We start from the raw sequence: 17,413 nt of genomic DNA, 5'->3' as shown, positions 1-17,413 counted from the left end.
ACTGACTGCCAGATTCGTGCTGAAGATCAGAAATGAGATAAGACGAACAGATAGCCAACATTTCATATGCCTCAGTCGTGTTGTAGAATCCATCAACAGTATTTTGGGACTGTTTTGGACAGATAAGAAGGCCAGTTGTATTGTAGAATTAGGATAGATTATGGAATTAAGTGTTTTTCTCAAATCCTTGGAGCCTTAAGAGAATACATATTAGAGGAAGTGTAAGGCATGTCATTCTTGAAACAGACAAAAAGCCCCAGAAATGCAAATAAATATTCAAATCAACAATAAACAGATTCATAGGAAGGGAATAAACCGGCTGTAAAACTTACTGTACTGTTAGCTTGACTGTTTCATCATAGTTTCGGTTATTCACCGTGCATTTAATGTCATGCAACTGTGTCATGATATCATTCCTTTTCTTCTGATTGCACATAATAGAAATAATACTTTATTTATCCACCACAATAAGACTTGGGTAGGACTCATCTCTGAACTTCTCATAGTCGTTGAAACTCGTCCTTGTGTGACTGGTATGGCTGGTTTCACCATGTTTTACCTCTCCACCAATCAGCTGCCTTCAAAACTGTCCTCAAGAAGGAAAGGGCACTGATAATATGTTGTATTGCCTGAAACACTTCCTCTTAGACCTCATAGTTGGGATGGTTGAGCTCGAGCTGCCTCTTTAGAAATGCGTTGCTGTTGAGTCTGATTCTGCGTGTTTGTTATTCAAACCGTACAGCAGTTGTCGACTGAGCAGGTATAGTACTTGTTTAAATTATACTGCAATGAGCCAGGAAGTAATATAGTATAACTTGAGTAAGTCGTTTATTCATAAATGTATGTGTTATCAGATAGTAGGCCTCAGCACTCATGGTAAGATAGCCTCTCACCTTTGTTTTGTTTTGCTGATTTAGTTGTAGATGGGCATTGTTTGTATACACGTTGACAAATCCTTGAAAGTGCTTAATCTGACACCGAGTTACTACATCTTCACCTGTACAGTAATAGAGAGCCTGTTTGATATTGTATTTGAACAAAAGTTTTAGACAGGAAATCTCAGTAAGAGAACAATAGGATAATATGACCTTTATCAGTGACATCAGTTTCATTTGATTGTTGTAGTTTACATATTTTGTTATGGACTGAGTCTTCTTTGTACAGTACTTTACTGCAATGTCTTTGGCCTGTTTTTATGTAACCTTTTTTGTGTTTGTTTAATTTTTAGTTTTTAAGTCATCGCTCAAGATGGAGGTCAAGAAAAAGAACTTTTTGGGTAACCTGCGTCTGAAAACTAAGCTGGTTAACCTGAAGAAGCCTAGGAGAAAGAACCTTGCCAAGCAAGGAAGAGGGCTGGCCCATCGGCGCAGTATTTCTGTACCAGACCTCAGGTTTGTGCCAAGCGAATCATTTTCTTCTGACAACCCAGATGAGTCCACTCCTTCTGATGTCATCTTTTTTGGCCACTCCCCTAGTCAAAGTGATACAGATTCTGTTGCAAGTGGTTCGCTCGTTGATGGACAACAGATCACAGACAAACCATACGATACATTCTCAGAAAATCGACTCAAAGTTCCCAAAGATCGCACGGCTGCTGCTTTAAAAAGAATAAGTGCACCAACATGGTCACAGAGTCTTTATGAAGAAATCGATGAAATGTTATATACAGGTTCAGAGATCAAGCTGGATTTAGCTCAAGAAGGCTTGTACGCACAAGTCAACAAAAAAACCAAGGGGAATGCACCTAAATTCAGCTTCGACCCTTATCCTCCACCAAGATCTGCTTTCCCAAAAGCACTTACACCAAGACCAGACCTGGTAGACAGAGAGAGTGTCTATGTTGAAGATGCCACAGCAGACAGATTGCCATCAAGCACTGTAGCTGCAGTATTGGCAAGAGCAAGCTCAATGGGAGACCAAGTTAACCCTTACACAGACAGGAGGCCCGCATCAGTTGACTATAAAAGGCCATCGTCTGAAAAAGGAACTCCGCCAGAAACCAGAGCATCTCGCATAGATACAATGTCTCAGATGTTGGATACTCTGGGTACTCCTTTGGAGAGGTCAGATGGTACCTCTCAGGACTCTACCTGTGGCTCTCCCAATGACGAGCAAGCCAATATGCCCTGGACAACAGATTCGGAGGACCTGGACCGAGAACTTTGCTCTCCCTTTCTGATGAGAGACTTCACCACCGAAGAGATTCTGCTAGAACAATTCCAAACTGAGGAGGCCATGGAAGAAACCGCAGAGGTCAGTTTTATTACAAGTGTATTTAACTACATGTATAATAAGACATCCTTGTTCTTAATTGAAGTCTGAATGTAGGCCGACTACACCATGTTATTTGAAGTTTGTATTCAGATGTCAAATTAGTGATTTCCATTCGTGATGATGAATCAATCTGGACAGCCATACTTATCCCCTTCTATGTAGACACTATACAGTATTTGTTAGCATCCCTGCTGTTGTATGAAGTTAGATATCAGCTGTTATGATAGAGTAATCTTTAGCCCGACAAATGCTATGACATTGGTCTTTATTTAGCTCAGGCTTTAGGTTGTCACAACTTATCATTACGTACAGACATATTGTACGATCATTTAAATGCAACAGTTACTGTTCATCCAACTGGCACTAAATGTCAAAAGGCAACCTAAATGATGGGTGTAAAACACAAAGTGACCACATGGAATTTGACTTTATACAACCCTGAAACAAGAGCTATTGTACCTTTTTGTTTTTTTTAGATGCCTCCAAGATACCAGTCAAAAACCTGTGTTACCAGTTAGAAATATGTGTGTACCCTGGAGAGCTAAAAGTACAAAATGAGACTGATAATATCTTACTGTTATTCAACTGTTGTGAGGAAGCATTTACATAGTGTAATCTCCAAGCAATCCCTGTGTGGTTCCCTAAAACAGTTATCTAGTGCCATGACGAATAAATGAGACATTTTTGTTTAAAATGAATGAATGATGCAGTTTCACACTAGACCTCACAGCTTAAGTGTACTTTATAAAGTGTTTGCATTCAGATGATTCAAAATATGTCATTACAACCTTTTTGCATCTAGATGTCCAGTGAAACATGTGATTTTTTTGATGAGAACATGCAAGATCTTCTGGAAAACTCTTCTGTGAGTACAAACTGGACTTCCCACTCAATTCAGTCTTGCAAATGGTACAAGAAAGTATTTAAATGCGAGTGGTTCTTCGGAGCAGGTTACAACAGGGGGGACTGACGTCCAGGGACCCCTACCCTGCCAGCGATACCTCCTGAGCGTCAACATCAAGCAGGGAAGGAACCTGGTCGCCCGAGACAAGCGGTCTGGTAGGTCAACCACAAGCAGGTCATCCATAAGTAAAACATTTGTAAAGACTGTAACAATAAGAAGTTGTCCCGCTTTAATAATAATCACTCTCTTTTTTAGAAACATAAGCTGTTCTTCTCGTTTTTTGCATCAGTACTCATTAGAGAGATACAAAATCAGATTTGTTGTAGCAACATCAAAGGGTGAGCCCTATATTAAAAGCAGCAGGAACATACAACCTGTGTTTTTGTAAATTTCCCCGCTGTGGGACTAATAAAGAATAAAGGATTTGGGATATTTCTGAGCCAATCAGACAGTGGAAAGTAGTGAATAGTTCATGCGTTTTTTTGTATAAGGAAATTGGGCTTTGTTCAGTTAATGCAATTGTTTACCCGTGAGAATGAGGCGACATGTTGACTGGTAAGGAAGAAAATTCACTGGAGAAGTATGCAGTCGGACCAGTAGGACAGACAGACCGAAAGGGATACAACAATTAGGCTGTTTTAAAAAGAACACATCATCTGAACATGAAACAACTGGTGTTTCCACATTTAAATAGCTGGAAAACTTAAATGTCGTCCTAGGTGTGGATGGTGGATTCATTATTTAATTGACATTTAGGTGGTCATCACTTATTTCTCCATGGCTGATAATCTCTCTTAAAACAAAGCTTGTGAATTATATATTTTTTAAACAAACATGTCGTCATATCAAATGGGAATTGAAAATCTATTTAAAATATTAGAGACCAGATCAGTTTTTCTTCTGAATAATTTGCTGGTGTAGTTTTGATGTTGAAATGAGTTTTTAGATGTTTCTGTAGGAGTGTTAAACTTGTGGGATATTCTATTAATGTTTACATCCTAATGCACTTTATTTTTATATTTTGTCATTGGTTATTAATGATCATATCCAAGTATAGGAATTCTGAAGGATGGTTCGTATTTTTACACATCGGAATGAAAAGATTTTCAGAACTGATTTATCAACAATAATAATCTGAGCGTAGACTGAGTTTGTTTTGGGAAAGCAGCGCCCTCGTGTGGTCAGAAGTTGAATTACAAAATGAAAAATCTATGTGTGGCCTGAATAAGTTTAGGCCTTAAAATATAAGTTCAATATAATATTCTATTTACTATTCATTATGCACTTCTTTTTAGTTTTATTTTATTATTTTTAATTCTATGTTATTATTATTTTGTCTTATGTCCTTTTATAATATGTTGCACTGTGAGAGGAGCTCAGGATCTTAGATTTTTAATGCAATAACTACACTGTAGCGAATGTGCACATGATAGTAAAAACTTTTGAACCTTGAATTTGGGGACTTGTATAGTAATCGGTTTTACTTTAAGTCTAGTTTAAGTTGATGTGATATGTCAGTATTTCAAAGCGTACATCCATCTCATTTTATTGAAATGTAAACTCTTAGGATATTCTGTACTTTAGCCAATATTATCTGTTGCATAAAAGCCTTACAGCAAAAAGGTGAAAGGACTTCCTTCTTGTAAATCTGTTCAACTTTTTTCACCTGCATGCTGGCAGCAGACCCTCTTAGCCTAGTGGCCTACTCCCCTCTAGTTGAGACCTTACTTTCCCTGACAAGATGGCACCGTGATGATGCAATCACCACACGCCCCCTGTCCGTCCACTGTTTGCCCAACAATCAACACCGTGCCAGAGGCTCACCAATGGCATACATTGTCATTACATATTCTGAAAGGACCCACGCCACCAGCCCCCACTCCTAGGTTTTTGTTCTCCTCTTTTTTTCCCATTAATTTCCATCGTCACCGTTCTCAGTCATGCCAGAGCTTTTCTCCTTGCTAGCTGCCACATTCTCCTCCTGTCAAGTTGCCTGGAGGTTTCCCTGTCACAGGCTGGCAGGGTGGAGCTGCTGTGGGTCCTGCCTGCCTTTGCGAGATGTTCATTTGGAGTGGGGAGTTGACAGGCCTGACAGCCCATCCCCACAGGGCCTTTGTCATGTGATTCAAGCCTCCCTGCAGGCTCTCTCAAGCACCCCTTTATTCCCCTATACAAATGAAGGCATGGGACTGGCTTTCATTTTTTGGCCAATCTGCATGCAATTGCAGAAACAAAGAAGTCCCATACCCCCACCCCACTCGCAGACAGACTTTCTTAACAGGCTTGGGAGATTAACACTGGTTGCTTCTAGATTTTGGTTCCTGGTTGCCTCATGCTGGCGAGTGTTTCTACTCTTTCACAATTAAACAGCTACATCCCTCTGTTTTTGCCATGTGTGGGGTGCACCTCCTCCTCACATATTTCAGTCTCTCTCACAACCAGCATGGGGGAGGGGTGTGCAAGTGTGTGTGGTCATGTGTGTTTTCATACAGTGTACATTTTTTTGACAATATGTTCTACAAGCGGTAAACATAGTTTGTGTTAAATTATTCACTTTCACCATAGATTGCTGTGTTATTCAGTGTTGATGTTGTTTATATAATAACTTACCACTTAATGTAATTATCACTTGTGTCAAACAACACTATCTTGATGATTTCTTTTTTTGGTTATAATTCAATTTAGGGACCAGTGATCCTTATGTGAAGTTCAAACTTGAAGGAAAACAGTTTTATAAAAGCAAAGTGGTTTACAAAAGCCTAAATCCGCGGTGGAATGAGAACTTCTTCCATGCTCTCCGAGACAGAGAGCATGACGTGGATGTCCGGGTAGGTGTTGTTTATTTGAATAGAGGGCCTAATCCTGTACCGGAGCACACCATTTCTGTTAATAATCTGAATGATGTTTGTTATATTGTTGCAGGTCTACGATAAAAACAGAACTGCCGATGAGTTCATGGGTTCCAGCTCAATTTCCTTGAAAAGTCTGGAATTGTACAAGTAAGGAATATATTTTTGACATTATATTTTAGAGCATAGATTATCAGAAGCAGGTAGGAGTAGTTGGTGTTGAGTTTTTAATCTTCAAGTCTTTTGTCTCTCTACAGAACATATGAATTGGAGTTGCGTCTTGACGATCCAAAAAGTAAAGAAGATGACATGGGAGTTATTATTGTTGACATCTGCTTAATGTTCAGAGATGCTACGATCAAAAGAACCCCAGTAAGATTATTTTTCACATTAAAAAGTATTTGTTGTTGAAGGGCATTGGCTTGAATTATTTGTACTGACTCATGTATTTTCTTCCAATAGAGATGGCCTCCGAGGAAGAATAAGGTATGGAATTTCAATCCATTACATTTACTTTTGTATACTGTCATTTATAATTGAATCCAGAATGCCACCTTGAGTTCGACTTTTTCATTTACATGGCTGTGTGGTTACGGTTATCTGATCTGTATCACTAGGGGGCAGTATCTCACTGTACTATGGTGCAACAAAGAATGAGGTGTATGCTCAGGATGAGGGCTTTTGTGTGTAACCTTGGTTTCAGCACAGCCTTTTTCTTTTGTGGTTTTATCGTGAACCTTTTTTGCAATGCATATTATTTCTAGTGGCAACATTTGCTGAGAATAAAAATTATGGAACAATATTACATTCTGATAAAAAAACAAAAAATAATATTGACTGCATACGGCGCCATGAAGGAGCCTTTAGATGGATATTATAGAGCAGTATTTGGCTCTGTAGTAAATAAAGTTCCATCTCCTCTCAAGTGGGTTTCAATATACTGCAGCTGTAATTAGATTTAGAGTGAAATAGGAGGGTTGCTGTTTGGGACTAACACTGCAGCGAGTGGGTTTATATTCACACCTATGTAGTCACTACATCTGCTACTGTTCAGTCTCTTGATGGTCCAGTAGACAATCTCAATTTGAAATTAGATGACAAAGGAATGAAGCCATTTTCATACACATTGCAGGTTATCCGCTACAGATGGTTAAAGATACTCAAAGGGAGACAGAAATGTGTGATGGGACTCTTCACAATGTTCTGCTGCCTAAATCACAGTGCTAATTTAACAACGTAACAATGCCATTTTTTTCCCATTTCATTTTTGACAAACGTACAATATCTCATTGCGTTTAACACCTATCCTGGAAGCGCTGAATACCCAGCTCTTACAGCTCTACTCCCCCTCTTACAGAACTTCGTTTCCTCCCTCTGTGTTACCACCACAGAGACAGGGAATGGCAAGTGCCTGAGTAAAACTCTGCTGTGTGATAGTGTTTCAAACAGGAGGGGGCTGTATGGGAGAGGCGGGAGGGGGGCTCTGCTGTTCAAGGCATGTTGCCAGTGTGGGATGCCTAAGATCGGCAATGCTGATAATTCCCAGGCATAGCGGGCAATAACCCAGATGTTAGGATGTAATATCACAGCTGTGGATGGACAGTGCTGAGGTACCCGCCAAATGGACCTGGGTCTGAGCTCATCGTGCTTGTCCCCATGCTGTCCCACCATATGGAAGCAATCGCACAGCCCTTTTAGGACCAGGAATAGATTCTCTTTAGGGGCCACTTACAGTTAAGTGGAATTGTTTTATTGGCCGCTGAGATAGAAATGTGTCCAAGATAAACACTTGGGATGACTTGGCTGAGGCCTGTTTTATATCGCTCCTCCACTCCCTCTGTTCCTCTTCTTTTGAAGGGGCTGATATTTATAGGGCTGTGCCTGTGGTATTCCATGTTAATTCAGGTCCCTGAGATGTGCTTTGATCCCCTTCGGATTGGGTGGCAATGTGGGTTGTGACCCAGTAGTGAAGAGGAGGGGCCGGAGTGGCAGGGGAGTTGTAGTGGGGCTGTTTGAAGCAGCGTCGCCAGGGCAGTGGAAGGAGCTGGGCAATCAAAGAGGCGAGAGCAGATTACGGTCCTGCTCTTTAATTACAGTCCGCCCTACACAACCTCTCTGCTGTTTGTTTTAACAGCCCTGGCCTATCACCGCATGGCCTCACGGGAACTCTAACATGGAAACATATCAAGGCCTCTCTCTCTCACTCCCTCTGTGGCACACGGCAGGAAAAGTCCATTATCTGCTGGGCCTTGATTTCCAAAGAGTTCTCAAATGCACAACATCTATGTTAGTTTTGTAGAATCACTTGGGAAGTGGGAACTATTTGTTATGTTGCTGGTTAAAAAACTATTGGATGAATTTGCCAACATGCAGTAAACTCTGATGCAGGCCGTACATACATACTACATGTATGTATAATTTGCTGATGAGAGAGCTGTGCGGTGTGCATCATTACTCACTGCTGCCTGCTGTCTCTTGTGCAGTATGCCAAGTGTCCTGCCTCCCCACACTCAGTCTGGGAGCCAGTGATGAGTGGGACTGTCACAGCCAGGGACATCTGGCTGCTTGCTGACGTCCCTCTCTTCCTCGCTCTCCAGGAGCCTCCATGGTGTGGCTTACCTGTCAGTAGAGATGTGCTAATGTGCTCCAACAGAGATGTGCTGTATAGTGTGGACCTTTGTCCTACTTTCATGCACTCTGTGAACATGATGAGGTGCCAGGCTGAGGCAGGAGCTGGTATACCGAGGGGGAAGCGCCAAGCGTCCACACATATGGAGCATTTAGGAAAAAACTGTCTGTGTGTGTCTTTGCCCCGCAGCAGAACCAGGCCACACCAACCCAGCGTCCAAGTGAGACGCAGAAAATTCAGCTGAAGAACCAGAAGTGGACTGGAGTGCTCGGTATCACCTTGGTGGAGGGACTGGACCTGCCGCAGCATGGCCATGGGGACATCTACGTCCGCTTCCGCCTTGGCGATCAGAAGTACAAAAGCAAGGTTGGACTTTTAATATTTTTGTTAAAGTCTTTACTACTCCTCTACTCCCTTTCCTCTTGCTCATCCTTCCTTTTAATGCCTGCTCTTTATACTTCAAGTCATTCCTCCCAGCCCCTATCTCTTACTTCCCCGCTTCCCTGTCTCAGCAGGTGCCTGTCAGTGACTCACCTCCACCTTGGCTCACTGGGCCATGGCAGAGGCAGCTCATTAGACTGGGCAAGGCTGCCACTCACTTCTCCCTGTGCTTTGGGTGCTGGGCTTCATTGCTCTCATTTGCATACCCAGCATGCCCTGTTCATCTACCTGTACTTGTTGGCCTCCCCCCTGATGATTCTACGGTGCACTTGTCTTGTGTTGTCGTGTCATTTCTTTGTAAACCTCTCTGCTTTCCTCTCTGCTTGTTTGTTTGTTGGACAAAGCTGATTCTAATTGGAAGCTGTCAGTGTTTACAATCCCAGAGTGGCTACTGAGGTGTACACATACAAGCAAACACAAATAGAGACACATACACACAACACACCTCTTTTTCTCCTCTCCTGCTTCGTTCTGGTTGGACTGAATGAAGCCTTAATCCACCTGTCATGCAGGAGCTGCTCAGTCTGATAATGCATTAAAGCAGACATTGATTCAATGTGTGTGTGTGTGTGTGTGTGTGTGTGTGTGTGTGTGTGTGTGTGTGTGTGTGTGTGTGTGTGTGTGTGTGTGTGTGTGTGTGTGTGTGTGTGTGTGTGTGTGTGTGTGTGTGTGTGTGTGTGTGTGTATTTCTGCATTACTGTATATGCTGAATCTGTGTCTTGACTGCCCTCAGAACCTCTGCGTTCAGGCCAATCCCCAGTGGAGAGAGCAGTTTGACTTCAATCAGTTTGAAGATAACCAGGAACCTCTGCAAGTGGAAGTATACTCAAAGAGAGGGAGGAAGGGTGAGGAATCATGGGGGATGTAAGTATTTCCATATGGGTAGTGTTAATTTTGCTCACATTGGCTCCTCCACAGAACTAATTGGCCTTATGTGTTTCAATGGTAATATTTTCCTTGTATGTCTCAGGTTTGAGATTGCCCTATCGAGACTTCCGCTTAATGAGAGGCAGCTCTACACTCATGTGCTGGACCCAGGAAAGGGCAGGCTGGTGTTTCTGGTCACCCTAAGACCCTGCTGGGGAGTCTCCATCTCTGACATTGAAACAGCTACCTTGGAGAGCCCTGATGAGAGAGACACAGTAGAGGACAGATTTGTAAGCTAATTTTGTGTCTTAGTTTATGCAAAAAGCAGGCCCCCAAATGTTGGCATTAAATCATCCATACAGTCCAGTCAGAAATATATGAATTATATGTTATGTATAGGTGTTAACAATGCAATTTGATGAAGTACATTAATCAACCATGCTCATAAAAGGTGTTGAATAACTTATTTTATAATGTATTTTTTTCAGAGCCTTAAGAACACGCACAAGTGTGTGGGAGAGGTTGGCTTCCTTCAGGTCAAAGTCGTGAAGGCAAATGATCTTCCTGCCACAGACCTCAATGGTAATTATATTACACTGATTCACTTCTCTGTTTTCTATCATAACAATCAGGGATTTTTTTTTTTACATTAAATAATAACACTTTCTGGTCATTTGCAGGAAAAAGCAACCCTTTTTGTGTTGTTGAGCTCGGAAACTGCAAACTTCAAACCCACACAATTTACAAGACCGTCAATCCAGAGTGGAACAAAGCCTTAACATTGTATGGGGAAATAAACTGTATCAACATCTGTACTATTATGTTGTATATTGTTGTTTATTTTAATGTGAATGACATGTTTCTTAATTGTAATGTTGCAGCCCAATAAAGGACATTCATGATGTGATAGGTTTGACTGTCCTCGATGAAAATGGAGACAAAGCACCAAACTTTTTGGGGAAAGTAGACATTCCATTACTGACCGTAAGTTTGTTTAAGATTAGCCAATACATACTACTTTGACAGCCTTTAGTTTGTCTCGTGTATTAATATCTGACACAAAATAAACATTTTTGTTGTTCTAAAAGGTTCAGAATGGGCAGCAGATATGTCTGGTGTTGAAGAAAGAAGACCTTGGGTGTGCATCAAAAGGAACCCTCACACTGGTGCTGGATGTTATCTATAACAAAGTAAGGATGACACTTTATTTGTTCAAGCTTGTTTGAAAGATGATGTTGTTCAATATCATATAAAATGAAGTAGTAAAGTGGCAGTGTGTCTGTCTTCTATTTCTTGGTCCCAGGTCAGAGCTGGTATCAGAACCTTTAAACCAAAGGAGACAAAACTAATGGAGGAAAACCAGAAATTCTCCAAAAAGGTAATATCTACGTATTTATTTTATTTGAAAAATGTTAAGCAGATGGATAAGAAAGACTTGCCAGTATGTTTCCCTCACATCCCAATAATAAAGTAGCAACAACAAAGCTACACACGGTCGCAGTTTGGATCGGACATAGTCAAACTAATTTGTTTAATTGGCTTTAATCATCTAATTTCACAAATAGCAAATAGGGGATTGTAAAGCTGATTGAAACTCATTGCAAAGTCATAAACATTATGTCCAGTATCAAAAGATACTAACAGTGTTTTGTTCCAATTATTTCCGATTAGGTTCTTGCCCGGAATATATATCGGGTTCGAAAAATCAGCACAGCAGTTCTGTACACGTTACAGTACATTAAAAGCTGTTTTCAATGGGAGAGCACGCAACGGAGTCTAATAGCCTTTCTGGTAAGTCATTCTCTCACGTTAATGAACACTCTTTAAGCCTTGGGGCGAACAAGTTTTGTCCCATTTCACTGCAACCCAGTTTTAACTCTTACATTTTATGTGAATTAGATCTTGGGGAGAATCTTTGCTTTAGTCATTCTCTTTCCTCTGCTCATCTTTTTCCCATGAAAAACAATGGCTGCCTTCTGTTTTTATCCCATGCACATGGGATGATGTGCTCTATCCTTTAAATCAAACCCCACTTGGCTTTCCTTCAGTTCTGATGACATTAGAGTGTATTTGAAGGGGTGGGGTTTGGGCGTTTGTACATCTGACTTCTTAGTAAAGCCTCTTCGCCCGGGGGACAGTGTAAGGAGGATCACAGTCTCAGCTTCCTTAGGTGGAGGAGTGACAGTCTGCCTCTGAGATTTGAACCTTGTTTAAATATCTCTGTTTAGCTGTTTTTAATGAGGGTATGTGATCTAAGGTCCTAAGCTTAAATAATCTTAAATCACCCTGTGAATCCCCTTCAGTACAGCACATGTAATGTCATGATTAAGAGTGTACACTTGCCATGAAAGCCCTGCCAGCGCCGTGTCAGGGTGAGGAAGCGGTCACAGACAGGGTGTGTGAAGAACTCTCCTTTCACCGCCTTTCTTCTGTCTGCTCTGTCTCAGAATGACATGCAATTCATACCTGTTGTATTCTGTAAGCCTTTCTCACTGATCCTGAGGTGCAAATCCCCCCAGGCAATGGCCAGGCTCAATGTATCACTGCCTTTAGAACAGCACAGGCACACAGACAGGCGGGCGGACACACAGACAGGAAGACGGAGAACAATGCTTTTGATTGTATAAGGACAGAGTGGGAGGCAGGCTACTATCTGGGAAATAAAGTTGGAGCACAGAAAGAGGAAGACAGTTGGGTAAGAGTGCGGTGTAGGAAGGCAGATAGCGAGACACTTGGAGGTGGGGATATGGCCTGGAGAGCAGTTGGATAGGCAGGCTGACAGGTGACAGTTCAGCGGGATCGGGCCATCTTCTTCCACCTATAATTAGATCCTCCGCAGGCGATGGGAGTGTGTGGTAGCTCTCTCTAATCTTTCATTTCCACTTCTGCTCTACCTGCTGTTTAGGAGTGCAGCACACAAATGGAGATCTTTAGAATGACAGAAAAGATCTCAGACTCCCTCACTATTTTCATAAGGATCATCCTTGTTACTTTAGTGTTTCCCAATCTTATTTTTGTCGACTGTGTGTCATCTGCTCCCCGTCAGTGCGGAAGGTAAATCCTGTGACATTAACTGTAGATGCTCTTCCTTTGTATTTGAAAGAACTGCTCTGTATTCAGACACTAACACCAACACACTGGTTGACAATTTTTAAAAGCAGACAGTACTGCAAGTAGTCAGAGAATGCCTTTTGTCTGCCACGAGGTGCACTTCAAATAGTGTAAGTGTCGAAGGTGCACGGCGAGATCCACACCAACAGATTGAATCTGCCACTGTGTATTCATCACCCACTCACCAGCAGACTGAGAGTTCAACGAGTGAAAAGTTGTATTTTTTTCAATGAGTTATTATATTCTCGACAAGTTACAAGCACAGTAAAACATGCAAATCACATGTCTGTATTGCAAGTAATTGATAGTAACTGGAAACACTCTGAACTCTGGTCAGCGAGGGAAACAACAAGGTCTTGACTGACTGTCATTACAAGCGTAGTGCCATGCCGCTATCTACCCCTCGTGCCCCTGCCCACTCCAAGGGTGGGTTCTGTACGGGCACTCCTCCTCCCCCTCCTCCTCCTCCAAGTCATCATTTGCAATTAAGTTAGTGTTTGAGCTGTCTAAAGCAGCATGCCACCATGTGCTTTAATGAAAGCAGCTCCCACTCCTATCTTTATATCTTTAGGCAGTGGTAATAAGGTAACTGATTCAGACATTGACAGATGGCCTCTGCTTGCCTCTCAGATGTGCATAATTATACCACTAGTGTCTGCTCTTTTCCACAGTGGCAGGCAGCGCAGGGCTTCTCAGGGTATGCCGGTAGGAAACGCTGCAGTGGTGGGTCTAGCGTTAATATACATTACAATACATTATTTATCAAGCAGGCATACCGGTCCTACCCTGTTACACCATATACATCCTGTAATGCATTACCGCTGCTGTGGTTTCTACTGGGACTGCGGGATGCTCATGTAGTGCTTTACCAGGAATACTTAGCCATTATATCACTCAGTCCCACAGGCCACTTTTCTGACCTCCACACAGCATGCAGTCTACATTTGTATCCTGTTTATGTAGATTCAAGTATGCATTATGAAGTGGTTGTTGGTGTGTGGTGTGTGAGGTATTCAAATTTTTTATGAGGGATCACTGCTCTGGTTCACGTTAACTAAGTGGATGCGAATGGGGGGAAAAAGTGTTGGAGAAATCTTCTTTGTTCATAGCAAGATAACTTTTCTCTCACGAGTGGAAATCTGAAAGCTGCACATCCAGGAACATATAAAGGTAGCATTTACAGACTGACAGTTTATTTGGTGTATTTTTCTACAACTGAGTGCTAGTGTGTGAGGAATAAAAAAGGCTTGCAGAATTGTCCCTGTTTGCGAGTGCAGGAGGGTTACTGGTTTTGTTAGTGCAGTCTCATCAGCAGAGTCCATATCGTTTGAAGTCGCCTTCGATTTTCCACCAGTGTGTGTAGCAGTTTTAAAATAAGATCTCTATAATTAGGTAATGTAACAAAGAAAAGAAAAAATCTCACGCATTTAAACAAAGTTCTGGCAAATCCTCATAAACATTTTCATCAGTGAACGGAAATACAAACAAGAATTTGGGATTTTTTTCCCTCTCCTTGTTTATGCTACAGTAATGAGCCTAGGATCTGCGCTTTTCAGGAGTTTGACAACGGCATGTTCCTTTCTCTGAGAGAGAGGAAATGTGACAGCTAAAATCTTCATAAAATAACGGCCTTTAGATGTGCTTTTCAGTAAGACTGAGCGAGATGAATGTGCTATACATCAGCAGTGACTGCAGAGGGGTCACCCAGAGTTCTTTGCTGCACACAAGAATAGGACCTGTAGATGGAGCTACAGCACTGCTGGAAATGTAAAAGGGGGCACCAAGTAGATCAGTTACTTTTCCCAACAGGAGCCATTCGTGGGAACAACTTTGAGTGAAATCCTCCATTCTGTGCATTACACCGAGAGAGAAGTTTCTTGCACAAAAAAGAAGTAAAAAAAATAAAAGAAGCTAAATGAGTATGTATTAGCCAGCCAAATTAATCTGTTTCAGAAGTTTAAAGTTGAGAACCATTTTGATTTAGATGAAATGGATGAAAGAAAAAGGATAATTTACACTTGAAAGCTGATTTTGAGCTTTGCTGTCATTAGACCGCTTTAAGTATTTAAGTAGAATTAATATTTTAACATACGAGGTACCTCATCTGTCAGGAGTTAGACTAGAAAGAAACTTGTATACCTTATGTGGGTATTTGAACCGTTTTCTTTTTGTAAGTGCCAGGTAGCAACCGCTTTAGACATCATTTGACAGCCTGTGAAATGCTGATTGCCTCACATCACACACTGTAAAGATGGCATTTGATGAATGTTTGATGCGATGCAGCTGTAAACACACTTGGCAGCTGCGACGGGCACTTTTTTGGGGGGGAGCTGATAGAATCATCGTCTCTCCCGATGAGGGCAGGACGGGGTCAGATCTGGCTCCAGAGGTCTCGGGAGACCACCTGTGTGGAGCCGTAGCAGTTCCGGGGCCATTAACCAGAACACCAGCCCGGCAGAGATCAAAGCCATAATCAGAGTTGTCATAATTGTTCTTGTTAACACTGTCCCTGAAAATGAGATGCTTTGTGAGTCTTGGATCTGCCTATTTGTGGTTTACTGCATTGCAGTGTGGCCGAGCTTTTGTGAGAACAGCGAGAGGACCGCACGCCCGTGAATCGTCTCCTTGTTTTCGCTCTGCATCTGTTTTCTCTCTGTTTGAAAAAGTTGGAGGTTCTAAAGGAGTGGGTTTCTCAGTCTCCTGGGGGTTACACTCTCCATCTCTGTGGCTGTGGGAGTTCTCACAGACTGAGTAGTGGGAATGTGTCTAGTAAAAAAAGAAAGTGACAGTGATGGCGATGTGTTTATTCATTGTTTTGAGTCTGAGATCTATTAATATTTAATGTTAGTTTATGGATACTTGCAAACTGTTCAGCAGTGTCTAATGATTTATCACAACATTTTAATTTAGCTGCACTGAATGGCTTTGTGTCAGTGGACAGCTCTTGAAGTTGGCTGTATGCAGCGTGTAACCTTGAAACATGTTCCCTTATTAGCGGGATTAATAAGCTTTCTCTGTTTTATATTCACTTCATTAGAGCTGGAAATGGTTCCTATTTTTTTGTATGTTTTGGGACATGGATTTCAGTTTTAAGAACACATTTGATGCAATTTAAACTGACCAAATTCATCATTTTTATTTAGCCTTATTAAAAAGCATGAATGTATTGTTTAGTACAAACAAGGAAAGGGTCCTTAGATGTATAATAGCTGACTGCACTGAATAATCGCCTAGAGGTTTTATCTGTGCATCTGCTGTAGTTAGGCGTTTCATATTATGCGTGTTTTCATGTATGCTTTGTGTTTAACCTCCTTGTGTGTGCCATATTATAATGACTGCCTTTAACATACTCGCCACCTTCCTAGTCACAGAGGACACTTTTCCCCAGGCAGCTGAGGCAGCGACCTGTCGGCCCCTGTGTGTGGCTGTTTCGGGGCCGGTCTTGGCCCCGGCGCGTTAATGTGCGTATGAGCTGAGCTGACAGGGAGAGAGAGTCCATGCCACTCCCTCCCCACCTCCTCAGGGGGAAAGGCTCGCATGGCAGATCTGTCACCCAGGAGGTCGCTTAGTGTTAACGCTCCCGACACGGATTAAACACTAGTGGCCAGTGCCGGAGTAGAGGGTCAGTGCAGCCACCACTGACAGGCACCACGGGGGCCCGCTGACTGCCCTGCTCCAGCCTCGTACCGGCGCTACTCTGGCCCTGGCATGTGTCAGACAGGCGGTGAGACAACGGCCAGAGCTGGCCCTCACACGGCTTTTCTAATTCAGAGCTTCGATAAAGAGCTGCTATCACTGTCGTACTGTACCGTGCATGCAGCCTCAAAAAGTGAGGCATTTTTTATAAATTTGCTTTTGTTCAAAAAATGATTATAAATTCATTAATTTAATAATACTATGTGAGACCATTTTTATGAGGTAAGTTTAGTTTTGAATTTACCCACAGAATATTATTCTTAAAGTGTATTTATAGCTATGGTTTCATAGAAAAAATGTGCAGTTGTGTTCATGTGATTGAACAAAATAACAATAATAATAATAATTGTTAACAAAGTTGAAATCTTACTTGATAAGTAAATATCTACCTACTGTACTCTGTACTGTATTTGCTTTAAGAATTGAATTGTGAATAGCATCACACTCCAGGACTGTAAGGGCCGATTTCCTCCCGCTGAATAGGGACATGAGATTTCCTATTTTATTGCCCTCACTCGGGTCTTTCTCCCCCTCTTCCTATGTCTCCCTCTTTCTCTCCCCCCCAGTCGATAAGACTTGAGCTGAGCGTATGTGAAATATTTATTCAGCGTTAGCTCAGAGCACCATGGCTGCCCACACACT

The 17,413-nt window shown here is 41.9% G+C and overlaps 1 protein-coding gene across 4 annotated transcripts in view; it reads left to right on the top strand.

Moving 5' to 3' along the window:
* Positions 1-632: 632 nt before the first annotated feature.
* The window catches only part of mctp2a (multiple C2 domains, transmembrane 2a), a 31,118-nt gene continuing 14,337 nt past the window's right edge, over positions 633-17,413 (top strand). For 2 of the 4 annotated variants that reach the window (XM_063907373.1, XM_063907352.1), the window contains exons 1-17: positions 633-760; positions 1,229-2,253; positions 3,077-3,139; positions 3,225-3,333; positions 5,864-6,006; positions 6,101-6,177; positions 6,285-6,399; positions 6,490-6,513; positions 8,846-9,022; positions 9,831-9,961; positions 10,068-10,254; positions 10,453-10,546; positions 10,645-10,747; positions 10,846-10,948; positions 11,053-11,154; positions 11,268-11,342; positions 11,636-11,755. In XM_063907373.1, the coding sequence (XP_063763443.1) occupies positions 1,249-2,253; positions 3,077-3,139; positions 3,225-3,333; positions 5,864-6,006; positions 6,101-6,177; positions 6,285-6,399; positions 6,490-6,513; positions 8,846-9,022; positions 9,831-9,961; positions 10,068-10,254; positions 10,453-10,546; positions 10,645-10,747; positions 10,846-10,948; positions 11,053-11,154; positions 11,268-11,342; positions 11,636-11,755 (2,628 nt within the window). In that variant the 5' untranslated portion in view covers positions 633-760; positions 1,229-1,248. The remainder of the gene's footprint in view (positions 761-1,228; positions 2,254-3,076; positions 3,140-3,224; positions 3,334-5,863; positions 6,007-6,100; positions 6,178-6,284; positions 6,400-6,489; positions 6,514-8,845; positions 9,023-9,830; positions 9,962-10,067; positions 10,255-10,452; positions 10,547-10,644; positions 10,748-10,845; positions 10,949-11,052; positions 11,155-11,267; positions 11,343-11,635; positions 11,756-17,413) is intronic. The other 2 variants (XM_063907365.1, XM_063907357.1) reach the window with 2 other exon arrangements.

The sequence above is a fragment of the Eleginops maclovinus genome, chromosome 2 (genome assembly GCF_036324505.1).
Source record: "Eleginops maclovinus isolate JMC-PN-2008 ecotype Puerto Natales chromosome 2, JC_Emac_rtc_rv5, whole genome shotgun sequence".
In the NCBI taxonomy this organism is placed as follows: Eukaryota; Metazoa; Chordata; class Actinopteri; order Perciformes; family Eleginopidae; genus Eleginops; species Eleginops maclovinus.
This window is presented reverse-complemented; position numbering and strand designations above follow the sequence as displayed.